This window comes from Gopherus evgoodei, chromosome 19 (assembly GCF_007399415.2).
Source record: "Gopherus evgoodei ecotype Sinaloan lineage chromosome 19, rGopEvg1_v1.p, whole genome shotgun sequence".
Lineage (NCBI taxonomy): Eukaryota > Metazoa > Chordata > Testudines > Testudinidae > Gopherus > Gopherus evgoodei.
In genome coordinates this window covers 5,247,574-5,263,029 of record NC_044340.1, presented here as the reverse complement: position 1 = coordinate 5,263,029, position 15,456 = coordinate 5,247,574, and the positions used below count along the sequence as shown (strand labels likewise).

At 62.9% G+C, this 15,456-nt stretch overlaps 1 protein-coding gene across 2 annotated transcripts in view; it reads right to left on the bottom strand.

Annotated features, from left to right (window-relative positions):
- Positions 1-10,277, bottom strand: part of DDX25 (DEAD-box helicase 25) — a 64,595-nt gene extending 54,318 nt beyond the window's left edge. For both annotated transcript variants that reach the window (XM_030538573.1, XM_030538576.1), the window contains exon 1: positions 10,208-10,277. In XM_030538573.1, coding sequence (XP_030394433.1) covers positions 10,208-10,264 — 57 coding nt within the window. In that variant the 5' untranslated portion in view covers positions 10,265-10,277. The remainder of the gene's footprint in view (positions 1-10,207) is intronic.
- Between the last annotated feature and the right edge of the window lie 5,179 nt (positions 10,278-15,456).

Here is a 15,456-nt window from a genome sequence, read left to right as displayed (position 1 = left end):
GTAACAGGGTGATGGGGTAACAGGGCGATGAGGTAACGGGGGATTGAAGGGGACAGGTGATGGGGTAACAGGGGGATGGAGTAACGGAGGATGAGGTGATGGGGACAGCTGATGAGGGTAACGGGGGATTGAAGAGGACAGGCGGTGGGATAACAGGGGGATGAGGTAACGGGGGATTGAAGGGGACAGGCGGTGGGGTCATAGGGGGTTGGAGTGATGGAGTAACGGAGGATTAAAGGGGACAGGTGATGGGGTAACAGGGGGTTGGGGTGACAGGTGGATGGAGTAACGGGGGATTGAAGGAGACAGGCGATGAGGTAACAGGGCGATGGTGTAACAGGGGGATGGGGTAACAGCGGATTGAAGGGGACAGGCGATGGTGTAACAGGGGGATGGGGTAACGAGGTATTGGAGGGGACGGTCGATGGGGTAATGAGGGATTGAAGGGGACAGGCGGTGGGATAACAGGGGGTTGGGGTGACGAGGACAGGCGGTGGTGTAACGGGGGAAGCGGACCGGCGATGGGGTGACGGGGATTGAAGGGGACAGGCAGGGAGTAATAGGGTGATGGGCTAACGGGGGGTTGGGGTGATGGGGACAGGCGGTGGGGTAACAAGAGAAGGGAACAGGCGATGGGATAACAGGGGGTTGGGGTGACGAGGACAGGCGGTGGTGTAACGGGGGGAGCGGATCGGCGATGGGGGAACGGCAGGGTAACGGGGGATTGAAGGGGACAGGGATGGGGTTACAGGGGGTTGGGGTGACAAGGACAGGTGGTGGTGTAACCGGGGGAGCGGACCGGCGATGGGGTAACGGGGGGGTAACGGGGTATTGAAGGGGACAGGGATGGAGTAACAGGGGGTTGGGGTGATGAGGACAGGCGGTGGTGTAACGGGGGGAGCGGACCGGCGATGGGGCAACGGGGATTGAAGAGGACAGGCGCTGGGGTTACAGGGGGTTGGGGTGACGAGGACAGGCGGTGGTGTAACGGGGGGGCGGACCGGCAATGGGGTAACGGGGGGGAACAGGGATTGAAGGGGACAGGGATGGGGTAACAGGGGCTTGTGGTGACGAGGACAGGCGGTGGTGTAACGGGGGGAGCGGACCGGCGATGGGGTAATGGGGATTGAAGGGGACAGGGATGGGGTAACAGGGGGTTGGGGTGACGAGGACAGGCGGTGGTGTAACGGGGGGAGCTGACCGGCGATGGGGTAATGGGGATTGAAGGGGACAGGGATGGGGTAACAGGGGGTTGGGGTGACGAGGACAGGCGGTGGTGTAACGGGGGAGCGGACCGGCGATGGGGTATCGGGGGGGTAACGGGTTGAAGGGGACAGGGATGGGGTAACAGGGGGTTGGGGTGACGAGGACAGGCGGTGGTGTAACTGGGGGAGCGGACCGGCGATGGGGTAACGGGGGGGTAACGGGATATTGAAGGGGACAGGGATGGGGTAACAGGGGGTTGGGGTGACGAGGACAGGCGGTGGTGTAACGGGGGGGTAACGGGGATTGAAGGGGACAGGGATGGGGTAACAGGGGGTTGGGGTGACGAGGACAGGCGGTGGTGTAACGGGGGAGCGGACCGGCGATGGGGTATCGGGGGGGTAACGGGGTTGAAGGGGACAGGGATGGGGTAACAGGGGGTTGGGGTGATGAGGACAGGCGGTGGTGTAACGGGGGGAGCGGACCGGCGATGGGGTAACGGGGGGGTAACGGGATATTGAAGGGGACAGGGATGGGGTAACAGGGGGTTGGGGTGACGAGGACAGGCGGTGGTGTAACGGGGGGGTAACGGGGATTGAAGGGGACAGGGATGGGGTAACAGGGTTTGGGGTGACGAGGACAGGCGGTGGTGTAACGGGGGAGCGGACCGGCGATGGGGTAATGGGGATTGAAGGGGACAGGGATGGGGTAACAGGGTTTGGGGTGACGAGGACAGGCGGTGGTGTAACGGGGGGAGCGGACCGGCAATGGGGTAACGGGGGGGTAACGGGGATTGAAGGGGACAGGCGCTGGGGTAACAGGGGGTTGGGGTGACGAGGACAGGCGGTGGTGTAACGGGGGGAGCGGACAGGCGATGGGGTAACGGGGGGGTAACGGGGTATTGAAGGGGACAGGGATGGGGAAACAGGGGGTTGGGGTGACGAGGACAGGCGGTGGTGTAACGGGGGGAGCGGACCGGCAATGGGGTAATGGGGGGGTAACGGGGATTGAAGGGGACAGGCGCTGGGGTAACAGGGGGTTGGGGTGACGAGGACAGGCGGTGCTGTAATGGGGGGAGCGGACCGGCGATGGGGTAATGGGGGGGTAACGGGGTATTGAAGGGGACAGGGATGGGATAACAGGGGGTTGGGGTGACGAGGACAGGCGATGGGGTAACAGGGATTGAAGGGGACAGGGATGGGGTAACAGGGGGTTGGGGTGACGAGGACAGGCGGTGGTGTAACGGGGGAGCGGACCGGCGATGGGGTATCGGGGGGGTAACGGGGTTGAAGGGGACAGGGATGGGGTAACAGGGGGTTGGGGTGACGAGGACAGGCAGTGGTGTAACGGGGGGAGCGGACCGGCGATGGGGTAACGGGGATTGAAGGGGACAGGGATGGGGTAACGGGGGTTGGGGTGACGAGGACAGGCGGTGGTGTAACGGGGGGAGCGGACCGGCGATGGGGTAACGGGGGGGGTAACGGGGTATTCAAGGGGACAGGGATGGGGTAACAGGGGGTTGGGGTGACGAGGACAGGCGGTGGTGTAACGGGGGGAGCGGACCGGCGATGGGGTAACGGGGGGGTAACGGGGTATTGAAGGGGACAGGGATGGGGTAACAGGGGGTTGGGGTGACGAGGACAGGCGCTGGTGTAACGGGGGGAGCGGACCGGCGATGGGGTAGCAGGGGGGTAACGGGGTATTGAAGGGGACAGGGATGGGGTAACAGGGGGTTGGGGTGACGAGGACAGGCGGTGGTGTAACGGGGGGAGCGGACCGGCGGTGGTGTAACGGGGGGGAACGGGGATTGAAGGGGACAGGCGCTGGGGTAACAGGGGGTTGGGGTGACGGGGACAGGCGGTGGTGTAACGGGGGGAGCGGACCGGCGGTGGTGTAACGGGGGGGTAACGGGGATTGAAGGGGACAGGCGCTGGGGTAACAGGGGGTTGGGGTGACGGGGACAGGCGGTGGTGTAACGGGGGGAGCGGACCGGCGGTGGTGTAACAGGGGGGTAACGGGGACTGAAGGGGACAGGCGCTGGGGTAACAGGGGGTTGGGGTGACGGGGACAGGCGGTGGTGTAACGGGGGGAGCGGACCGGCAATGGGGTAACGGGGGGTAACGGGGTATTGAAGGGGACAGGGATGGGGTAACAGGGGTTGGGGTGACGAGGACAGGCGGTGGTGTAGCGGGGGGAGCGGACCGGCGATGGGGTAACGGGGATTGAAGGGGACAGGCGCTGGGGTAACAGGGGGTTGGGGTGACGGGGACAGGCGGTGGTGTACCGGGGGGAGCGGACCGGCGGTGGTGTAACAGGGGGGTAACGGGGACTGAAGGGGACAGGCGCTGGGGTAACAGGGGGTTGGGGTGACGGGGACAGGCGGTGGTGTAACGGGGGGAGCGGACCGGCAATGGGGTAACGGGGGGGAACGGGGATTGAAGGGGACAGGGATGGGGTAACAGGGGGTTGGGGTGACGAGGACAGGCGGTGGTGTAACGGGGGGAGCGGACCGGCGGTGGTGTAACAGGGGGGTAACGGGGACTGAAGGGGACAGGCGCTGGGGTAACAGGGGGTTGGGGTGACGGGGACAGGCGGTGGTGTAACGGGGGGAGCGGACCGGCAATGGGGTAACGGGGGGGAACGGGGATTGAAGGGGACAGGGATGGGGTAACAGGGGGTTGGGGTGACGAGGACAGGCGGTGGTGTAACGGGGGGAGCGGACCGGCGATGGGGTAACGGGGGGTAACGGGGTATTGAAGGGGACAGGGATGGGGTAACAGGGGTTGGGGTGACGAGGACAGGCGGTGGTGTAGCGGGGGGAGCGGACCGGCGATGGGGTAACGGGGATTGAAGGGGACAGGCGCTGGGGTAACAGGGGGTTGGGGTGACGGGGACAGGCGGTGGTGTACCGGGGGGAGCGGACCGGCGGTGGTGTAACAGGGGGGTAACGGGGACTGAAGGGGACAGGCGCTGGGGTAACAGGGGGTTGGGGTGACGGGGACAGGCGGTGGTGTAACGGGGGGGAGCGGACCGGCAATGGGGTAACGGGGGGGAACGGGGATTGAAGGGGACAGGGATGGGGTAACAGGGGGTTGGGGTGACGAGGACAGGCGGTGGTGTAACGGGGGGAGCGGACCGGCGGTGGTGTAACAGGGGGGTAACGGGGACTGAAGGGGACAGGCGCTGGGGTAGCAGGGGGTTGGGGTGACGGGGACAGGCGGTGGTGTAACGGGGGGAGCGGACCGGCAATGGGGTAACGGGGGGGAACGGGGATTGAAGGGGACAGGGATGGGGTAACAGGGGGTTGGGGTGACGAGGACAGGCGGTGGTGTAACGGGGGGAGCGGACCGGCGATGGGGTAACGGGGGGTAACGGGGTATTGAAGGGGACAGGGATGGGGTAACAGGGATTGGGGTGACGAGGACAGGCGGTGGTGTAGCGGGGGGAGCGGACCGGCGATGGGGTAACGGGGATTGAAGGGGACAGGCGCTGGGGTAACAGGGGGTTGGGGTGACGAGGACAGGCGGTGGTGTAACGGGGGGAGCTGACCGGCGATGGGGTAATGGGGATTGAAGGGGACAGGGATGGGGTAACAGGGGGTTGGGGTGACGAGGACAGGCGGTGGTGTAACGGGGGAGCGGACCGGCGATGGGGTATCGGGGGGGTAACGGGGTTGAAGGGGACAGGGATGGGGTAACAGGGGGTTGGGGTGACGAGGACAGGCGGTGGTGTAACGGGGGGAGCGGACCGGCGATGGGGTAACGGGGGGGTAACGGGATATTGAAGGGGACAGGGATGGGGTAACAGGGGGTTGGGGTGACGAGGACAGGCGGTGGTGTAACGGGGGGGTAACGGGGATTGAAGGGGACAGGGATGGGGTAAGAGGGGGTTGGGGTGACGAGGACAGGCGGTAGTGTAACCGGGGAGCGGACCGGCGATGGGGTATCGGGGGGGTAACGGGATTGAAGGGGACAGGGATGGGGTAACAGGGGGTTGGGGTGACGAGGACAGGCGGTGGTGTAACGGGGGGAGCGGACCGGCGATGGGGTAACGGGGGGGTAACGGGATATTGAAGGGGACAGGGATGGGGTAACAGGGGGTTGGGGTGACGAGGACAGGCGGTGGTGTAACGGGGGGGTAACGGGGATTGAAGGGGACAGGGATGGGGTAACAGGGTTTGGGGTGACGAGGACAGGCGGTGGTGTAACGGGGGAGCGGACCGGCGATGGGGTAATGGGGATTGAAGGGGACAGGGATGGGGTAACAGGGTTTGGGGTGACGAGGACAGGCGGTGGTGTAACGGGGGGAGCGGACCGGCAATGGGGAACGGGGGTGTAACGGGGATTGAAGGGGACAGGCGCTGGGGTAACAGGGGGTTGGGGTGACGAGGACAGGCGGTGGTGTAACGGGGGGAGCGGACAGGCGATGGGGTAACGGGGGGGTAACGGGGTATTGAAGGGGACAGGGATGGGGAAACAGGGGGTTGGGGTGACGAGGACAGGCGGTGGTGTAACGGGGGGAGCGGACCAGCGATGGGGGAACGGGGATTGAAGGGGACAGGGATGGGGTAACAGGGGGTTGGGGTGACGAGGAGAGGCGGTGGTGTAACGGGGGGAGCGGACAGGCGATGGGGTAACGGGGGGGTAACGGGGTATTGAAGGGGACAGGGATGGGGAAACAGGGGGTTGGGGTGACGAGGACAGGCGGTGGTGTAACGGGGGGAGCGGACCGGCAATGGGGTAACGGGGGGGTAACGGGGATTGAAGGGGACAGGCGCTGGGGTAACAGGGGGTTGGGGTGACGAGGACAGGCGGTGGTGTAACGGGGGGAGTGGACCGGCGATGGGGTAATGGGGGGTAACGAGGTATTGAAGGGGACAGGGATGGGGTAACAGGGGGTTGGGGTGACGAGGACAGGCAGTGGTGTAACGGGGGGAGCGGACCGGCGATGGGGTAACGGGGGGGTAACGGGGTATTGAAGGGGACAGGGATGGGGAAACAGGGGGTTGGGGTGACGAGGACAGGCGGTGGTGTAACGGGGGGAGCGGACCGGCGATGGGGTAGCAGGGGGGTAACGGGGTATTGAAGGGGACAGAGATGGGGTAACAAGGGGGTTGGGGTGACGAGGACAGGCGGTGGTGTAACGGGGGGAGCGGACCGGCGATGGGGTAACGGGGATTGAAGGGGACAGGGATGGGGTAACAGGGGGTTGGGGTGACGAGGACAGGCGGTGGTGTAACGGGGGAGCGGACCGGCGATGGGGTATCGGGGGGGGTAACGGGGTTGAAGGGGACAGGGATGGGGTAACAGGGGGTTGGGGTGACGAGGACAGGCGGTGGTGTAACGAGGGGAGCGGACCGGCGATGGGGGAACGGGGGGGTAACGGGGTATTGAAGGGGACAGGGATGGGGTAACAGGGGGTTGGGGTGACGAGGACAGGCGGTGGTGTAACGGGGGGGTAACGGGGATTGAAGGGGACAGGGATGGGGTAACAGGGTTTGGGGTGACGAGGACAGGCAGTGGTGTAACGGGGGAGCGGACCGGCGATGGGGTAATGGGGATTGAAGGGGACAGGGATGGGGTAACAGGGTTTGGGGTGATGAGGACAGGCGGTGGTGTAACGGGGGGAGCGGACCGGCGATGGGGGAACGGGGATTGAAGGGGACAGGGATGGGGTAACAGGGGGTTGGGGTGACGAGGACAGGCGGTGGTGTAACGGGGGGAGCGGACCGGCGATGGGGTAACGGGGGGGTAACGGGGTATTGAAGGGGACAGGGATGGGGAAACAGGGGGTTGGGGTGACGAGGACAGGCGGTGGTGTAACGGGGGGAGCGGACCGGCAATGGGGTAATGGGGGGGGTAACGGGGATTGAAGGGGACAGGCGCTGGGGTAACAGGGGGTTGGGGTGACGAGGACAGGCGGTGCTGTAATGGGGGGAGCGGACCGGCGATGGGGTAATGGGGGGGTAACGGGGTATTGAAGGGGACAGGGATGGGGTAACAGGGGGTTGGGGTGACGAGGACAGGCGATGGGGTAACAGGGATTGAAAGGGACAGGGATGGGGTAACAGGGGGTTGGGGTGACGAGGACAGGCGGTGGTGTAACGGGGGAGCGGACCGGCGATGGGGTATCGGGGGGGTAACGGGGTTGAAGGGGACAGGGATGGGGTAACAGGGGTTTGGGGTGACGAGGACAGGCAGTGGTGTAACGGGGGGAGCGGACCGGCGATGGGGTAACGGGGATTGAAGGGGACAGGGATGGGGTAACGGGGGTTGGGGTGACGAGGACAGGCGGTGGTGTAACGGGGGGAGCGGACCGGCGATGGGGTAACGGGGGGGGGTAACGGGGTATTCAAGGGGACAGGGATGGGGTAACAGGGGGTTGGGGTGACGAGGACAGGCGGTGGTGTAACGGGGGGAGCGGACCGGCGATGGGGTAACGGGGGGGTAACGGGGTATTGAAGGGGACAGGGATGGGGTAACAGGGGGTTGGGGTGACGAGGACAGGCGCTGGTGTAACGGGGGGAGCGGACCGGCGATGGGGTAGCAGGGGGGTAACGGGGTATTGAAGGGGATAGGGATGGGGTAACAGGGGGTTGGGGTGACGAGGACAGGCGGTGGTGTAACGGGGGGAGCGGACCGGCGGTGGTGTAACGGGGGGGAACGGGGATTGAAGGGGACAGGCGCTGGGGTAACAGGGGGTTGGGGTGACGGGGACACGCGGTGGTGTAACGGGGGGAGCGGACCGGCGGTGGTGTAACGGGGGGGTAACGGGGATTGAAGGGGACAGGCGCTGGGGTAACAGGGGGTTGGGGTGACGGGGACAGGCGGTGGTGTAACGGGGGGAGCGGACCGGCGGTGGTGTAACAGGGGGGTAACGGGGACTGAAGGGGACAGGCGCTGGGGTAACAGGGGGTTGGGGTGACGGGGACAGGCAGTGGTGTAACGGGGGGAGCGGACCGGCAATGGGGTAACGGGGGGTAACGGGGTATTGAAGGGGACAGGGATGGGGTACCAGGGGTTGGGGTGACGAGGACAGGCGGTGGTGTAGCGGGGGGAGCGGACCGGCGATGGGGTAACGGGGATTGAAGGGGACAGGCGCTGGGGTAACAGGGGGTTGGGGTGACGGGGACAGGCGGTGGTGTACCGGGGGGAGCGGACCGGCGGTGGTGTAACAGGGGGGTAACGGGGACTGAAGGGGACAGGCGCTTGGGTAACAGGGGGTTGGGGTGACGGGGACAGGCGGTGGTGTAACGGGGGGAGCGGACCGGCAATGGGGTAACGGGGGGGAACGGGGATTGAAGGGGACAGGGATGGGGTAACAGGGGGTTGGGGTGACGAGGACAGGCGGTGGTGTAACGGGGGGAGCGGACCGGCGGTGGTGTAACAGGGGGGTAACGGGGACTGAAGGGGACAGGCGCTGGGGTAACAGGGGGTTGGGGTGACGGGGACAGGCGGTGGTGTAACGGGGGGAGCGGACCGGCAATGGGGTAACGGGGGGGAACGGGGATTGAAGGGGACAGGGATGGGGTAACAGGGGGTTGGGGTGACGAGGACAGGCGGTGGTGTAACGGGGGGAGCGGACCGGCGATGGGGTAACGGGGGGTAACGGGGCATTGAAGGGGACAGGGATGGGGTAATAGGGGTTGGGGTGACGAGGACAGGCGGTGGTGTAGCGGGGGGAGCGGACCGGCGATGGGGTAACGGGGATTGAAGGGGACAGGCGCTGGGGTAACAGGGGGTTGGGGTGACGGGGACAGGCGGTGGTGTACCGGGGGGGAGCGGACCGGCGGTGGTGTAACAGGGGGGTAACGGGGACTGAAGGGGACAGGCGCTGGGGTAACAGGGGGTTGGGGTGACGGGGACACGCGGTGGTGTAACGGGGGGAGCGGACCGGCGGTGGTGTAACAGGGGGGTAACGGGGACTGAAGGGGACAGGCGCTGGGGTAACAGGGGGTTGGGGTGACGGGGACAGGCGGTGGTGTAACGGGGGGAGCGGACCGGCAATGGGGTAACGGGGGGGAACGGGGATTGAAGGGGACAGGGATGGGGTAACAGGGGGTTGGGGTGACGAGGACAGGCGGTGGTGTAACGGGGGGAGCGGACCGGCGATGGGGTAACGGGGGGTAACGGGGTATTGAAGGGGACAGGGATGGGGTAACAGGGGTTGGGGTGACGAGGACAGGCGGTGGTGTAGCGGGGGGAGCGGACCGGCGATGGGGTAACGGGGATTGAAGGGGACAGGCGCTGGGGTAACAGGGGGTTGGGGTGACGGGGACAGGCGGTGGTGTACCGGGGGGAGCGGACCGGCGGTGGTGTAACAGGGGGGTAACGGGGACTGAAGGGGACAGGCGCTGGGGTAACAGGGGGTTGGGGTGACGGGGACAGGCAGTGGTGTAACGGGGGGAGCGGACCGGCAATGGGGTAACGGGGGGGTAACGGGGACTGAAGGGGACAGGCGCTGGGGTAACAGGGGGTTGGGGTGACGAGGACAGGCGGTGGTGTAACGGGGGGAGCGGACCGGCGGTGGTGTAACGGGGGGGTAACGGGGACTGAAGGGGACAGGGGCTGGGGTAACAGGGGGTTGGGGTGACGGGGACAGGCGGTGGTGTAGCGGGGGGAGCGGACCGGCGGTGGTGTAACGGGGGGGTAACGGGGACTGAAGGGGACAGGGGCTGGGGTAACAGGGGGTTGGGGTGACGGGGACAGGCGGTGGTGTAGCGGGGGGAGCGGACCGGCGGTGGTGTAACGGGGGGGTAACGGGGACTGAAGGGGACAGGCGCTGGGGTAACAGGGGGTTGGGGTGACGGGGCCAGGCGGTGGTGTAGCGGGGGGAGCGGACCGGCGGTGGTGTAACGGGGGGGTAACGGGGACTGAAGGGGACAGGCGCTGGGGTAACACGGCGCTGGGGTAACCGGGACTGAAGGGGACAGGGCGGGGTCCCGGTTAAGGGGGAGGGGGCCCGGGGCTGACGGTCGCTGATCTGCCGGGCCTGCCCCACTCACACTGTCCGCCAGATCGGCGGGGTCCCGCTTCCCCCAGCCGCGGCCCCGGGAGCTCATGGCCGCCCAACCACGTGCCGCGTTTGCCCGTTACCGGCGCCAGGGACGGAAAGCCCGGCGTATCGCCCCGCGGCGGGGAGGGGCAGCTTATGAATATTCATGAGTCGGGGCGATGGCTAGTAGAGGAGAAGAAGGGGCGGGATTGCTGGTGCTGGGTCCGCCCCCGGCACGAAGGGGGCTCTGTGTCCTGCCCCACCGTGACTTGTCCCAGGGGGGATTCCCAGCCCCGCCCCCAGCACGAAGGGGGCTCTGTGTCCTGCCCCACCGTGACCTGTCCCAAGGGGGGATTCCCAGCCCTGCCCCACAGCACGAAGGGGGTCCTGTATCCTGCCCCGCCGTGACCTGTCCCAAGGGGGGATTCCCAGCCCTGCCCCACAGCACGAAGGGGGTCCTGTATCCTGCCCCACCGTGACCTGTCCCAAGGGGGGATTCCCAGCCCTGCCCCACAGCACGAAGGGGGTCCTGTATCCTGCCCCGCCGTGACCTGTCCCAAGGGGGGATTCCCAGCCCTGCCCCACAGCACGAAGGGGGTCCTGTATCCTGCCCCACCGTGACCTGTCCCAAGGGGGGATTCCCAGCCCTGCCCCACAGCACGAAGGGGGTCCTGTATCCTGCCCCACCGTGACCTGTCCCAAGGGGGGATTCCCAGCCCTGCCCCACAGCACGAAGGGGGTCCTGTATCCTGCCCCGCCGTGACCTGTCCCAAGGGGGGATTCCCAGCCCCGTCCCCGGCACGAAGGGGGCTCTGTATCCTGCCCCACCGTGACCTGTCCCAGGGGGGATTCCCAGCACCGCCCCCGGCACGAAGGGGGCTCTGTGTCCTGCCCCACCGTGACTTGTCCCAGGGGGGATTCCCAGCCCCGCCCCCAGCACGAAGGGGGCTCTGTGTCCTGCCCCACCGTGACCTGTCCCAAGGGGGGATTCCCAGCCCTGCCCCACAGCAGGAAGGGGGTCCTGTATCCTGCCCCGCCGTGACCTGTCCCAAGGGGGGATTCCCAGCCCTGCCCCACAGCACGAAGGGGGTCCTGTATCCTGCCCCACCGTGACCTGTCCCAAGGGGGGATTCCCAGCCCCGTCCCCGGCACGAAGGGGGTCCTGTATCCTGCCCCGCCGTGACCTGTCCCAAGGGGGGATTCCCAGCCCTGCCCCACAGCACGAAGGGGGTCCTGTATCCTGCCCCGCCGTGACCTGTCCCAAGGGGGGATTCCCAGCCCCGTCCCCGGCACGAAGGGGGCTCTGTATCCTGCCCCACCGTGACCTGTCCCAAGGGGGGATTCCCAGCACCGCCCCCGGCACGAAGGGGGCTCTGTGTCCTGCCCCACCGTGACTTGTCCCAGGGGGATTTCCCAGCCCCGCCCCCAGCACGAAGGGGGCTCTGTGTCCTGCCCCACCGTGACCTGTCCCAAGGGGGGATTCCCAGCCCTGCCCCACAGCACGAAGGGGGTCCTGTATCCTGCCCCGCCGTGACCTGTCCCAAGGGGGGATTCCCAGCCCTGCCCCACAGCACGAAGGGGGTCCTGTATCCTGCCCCACCGTGACCTGTCCCAAGGGGGGATTCCCAGCCCTGCCCCACAGCACGAAGGGGGTCCTGTATCCTGCCCCGCCGTGACCTGTCCCAAGGGGGGATTCCCAGCCCCGTCCCCGGCACGAAGGGGGTCCTGTATCCTGCCCCGCCGTGACCTGTCCCAAGGGGGGATTCCCAGCCCTGCCCCACAGCACGAAGGGGGTCCTGTATCCTGCCCCGCCGTGACCTGTCCCAAGGGGGGATTCCCAGCCCCGTCCCCGGCACGAAGGGGGCTCTGTATCCTGCCCCACCGTGACCTGTCCCAGGGGGGATTCCCAGCACCGCCCCCGGCACGAAGGGGGCTCTGTGTCCTGCCCCACCGTGACTTGTCCCAGGGGGGATTCCCAGCCCCGCCCCCAGCACGAAGGGGGCTCTGTGTCCTGCCCCACCGTGACCTGTCCCAAGGGGGGATTCCCAGCCCTGCCCCACAGCACGAAGGGGGTCCTGTATCCTGCCCCGCCGTGACCTGTCCCAAGGGGGGATTCCCAGCCCTGCCCCACAGCACGAAGGGGGTCCTGTATCCTGCCCCACCGTGACCTGTCCCAAGGGGGGATTCCCAGCCCTGCCCCACAGCACGAAGGGGGTCCTGTATCCTGCCCCGCCGTGACCTGTCCCAAGGGGGGATTCCCAGCCCCGTCCCCGGCACGAAGGGGGTCCTGTATCCTGCCCCGCCGTGACCTGTCCCAAGGGGGGATTCCCAGCCCTGCCCCACAGCACGAAGGGGGTCCTGTATCCTGCCCCGCCGTGACCTGTCCCAAGGGGGGATTCCCAGCCCCGTCCCCGGCACGAAGGGGGCTCTGTATCCTGCCCCACCGTGACCTGTCCCAGGGGGGATTCCCAGCACCGCCCCCGGCACGAAGGGGGCTCTGTGTCCTGCCCCACCGTGACCTGTCCCAAGGGGGGATTCCCAGCCCTGCCCCACAGCACGAAGGGGGTCCTGTATCCTGCCCCGCCGTGACCTGTCCCAAGGGGGGATTCCCAGCCCTGCCCCACAGCACGAAGGGGGTTCTGTATCCTGCCCCACCATGACCTGTCCCAAGGGGGGATTCCCAGCCCTGCCCCCCAGCATGAAGGGAGTTCTGTGTCCTGCCCCACCATGACCTGTCCCAAGGGGAATCCCAGCCCCAAAGGCGGTTCTCTGTCCCAGCCCAGGGCTCCAAGGGGGTCTCTGCTCTCAAATGGCTTTCTTAGACCACTGGCCTCCCAAGACCGCTGCCATGCTGGTTCATGGTCCTGCTGTACTCCATCATGGGAACCACCACTTGCCTGCCCTTTTTCAAAGGTGTGTGTCATTTTCTGACAATATACAACCAATGATTTTTTAAAATCCTCCACCCTCTTACTGTGGGGTCTGGAGTTATTAATATAAGACCACAATCATCCTCCAGTTTTGGTTCATTACTCTTTAATAAGGGATATGCTGGTCTTGGTGGCTAAAATTTGAAAGGAAAAGGCAGCAGAGTGAAGACCAGAGAACGAGTTCCTGTAGCTTGAAGCCCAAGTGACACACACCTGCTCCTCCATCTAGAACAAAGAGAATCACTTGGCTGGGGTAGGGCTTGAAGTGAGACAGATTATGCTGAGCTGGTAATTTATAAGGTTTCTTTTGAGGATGCTATCTTGTTCTTCAGAAACCTCAGCTTTCATTTAAAAAAAGTGTAACGTCTAGCACTTACAATTATGGAGAAAGCTGGAAAATCATGCAAAATGATGCAGCAGCATCTGTCTGAATCTTCAGAGAGCCTGAAACTATAATAGTGAGAAGTATTCCCAAGGATAGGCAACTCAGATGTCTAAGGATAATGATTTAAATGTAAAAAGGAAGACGAGTCCTGTGGCACCTTATAGACTAACAGATATATTGGAGCACAAGCTTTCGTGGGTGAATACCCACTTTGTCAGATTTAAATGTAAAAATTGTTGTGTTTTGCTGATATCCGAGCATATAACAAAGGAGAGGAAAGATTACAAATTTGTACTTTCGAGTGTGACCGCATCTCATATGAGTGAGGCTTGGGAGAGTGCCATTACTCCCTCTCTGCTGCCCAATTTGGGGTCTCCAAGCTGTAATCACATCAGCAATGAAAATATTAAATAGCATTGGGCTATTTTATGAATAGGTGACCTCGTGGGAGCAGCAAGGCACTCAAGAAATGGGGGTAGTAAAGCAGTATCTAGTGTTCTTTCCTCTTCCCTAGCTTGGCTTATAGGGATTGGAATCTTTTGGCTAAGGCCTGAAACCAAGACTTGACTACTTGGGGGCCATTAAAAATTCCATAGCCACTTCTATTAGATTTTTGGTATTATTAATGCCCCCCCCAACATATTTGATGCTTAGTAATTGCATTGTACTTCTCTACATTTCACCCCAGAGGTAGCTGCTTTTCTGGGATGAGTAAAATGATCACTATACCTCAATCACGGGGGCATTGTGAGGGCTGCTCTAACTTGCATCCAACCTACTACAGCCCCCATGGGCTGTACAGCATAGGAAATAGCTGGGGTGTTGTATGGACACCCCAGATATGCCCCCTGCATCCATGATCTTCAGTGGGGGCAGCATGGAGAACTGTTATGAACCCCCCAGATAAATTATTCCCTGGAGGGTGTGGGGCCTTACAGCTTCTTTGTAACCATGTGGCTGCAGCACACCTTTGAATTCCCTAATCAAGAGAGGGAGAGAATGTGAAATGGCCTTCACCTGTGTTTTCTTTCCCAAGGGGAAGTATTTTCTTTGGCCTGTCTTCTCCCCACAAATATTAGGGGATGGCTCTACCAACTCAAAAACAGGGCAGCCTCTACTACGGGGCAATATAATAAATAATAATAAAAGCCTAGTAAATTAACCATCTTAATCTGTTTGTGGTAAATTGCTATAAACAGGGAGGTAGATCCTTAAACCAATTTTTAATCTGATTTAAAGTTATAAACTGGTGCAACTTTGAATATAGAGAAGTCCTGAGATTTGTTTTCATTTCTTCTCTGGGGGCTGATTGGAATGAAGGAGTGAGGGCCAAGTCTGTACTCTGCACAGTGCAATTCAAGAAAAACACTTTGGCAAATCAAGGCCTGGAAGGAGACAAAAGATCATAAGTTTTTTCTAAAATGTTCTATTTTCTAATATATTTTCATGAGGCTTGATAACCTAATCACCACCTCTTGGGGATGAACTCATTGTGCCCCCTGATTCCAGAGTCCTAGTACCAGTCTTGTTCTAACACACGGGGAGCCATTTAGCTCCCCAAAGACAGCTGTGATCAGAGAGGACTTTAAATCTAGCTCCTTAGGCCACGGAGCTAGTGAAAGAAACAAATAGAATCAGTTAGAAAAAAACATTTCAGGACCATTCAAATTAATGATTTTTAACATGAAAGACCTCTTTTTAAAAAAACTTATTTTAAAAGAGCACATTTAAAAAATATTCTGGGCAAAGGCAGGTTTCTTATGTTCTCCACAACTTGGTTGCACCATCAGTGATAAAATTGCTCTCCATCTGCACCCACATTGTAGAATGATGTAGATGAAGAATGCTACAACCTGTGGAGTGATAGCTTAAGCCAGTGGTTCTCAAACTTTTGTACTGGCAACCCCTTCACATAGCAAGCCTCTGAATGTGACCCCCCCTCCT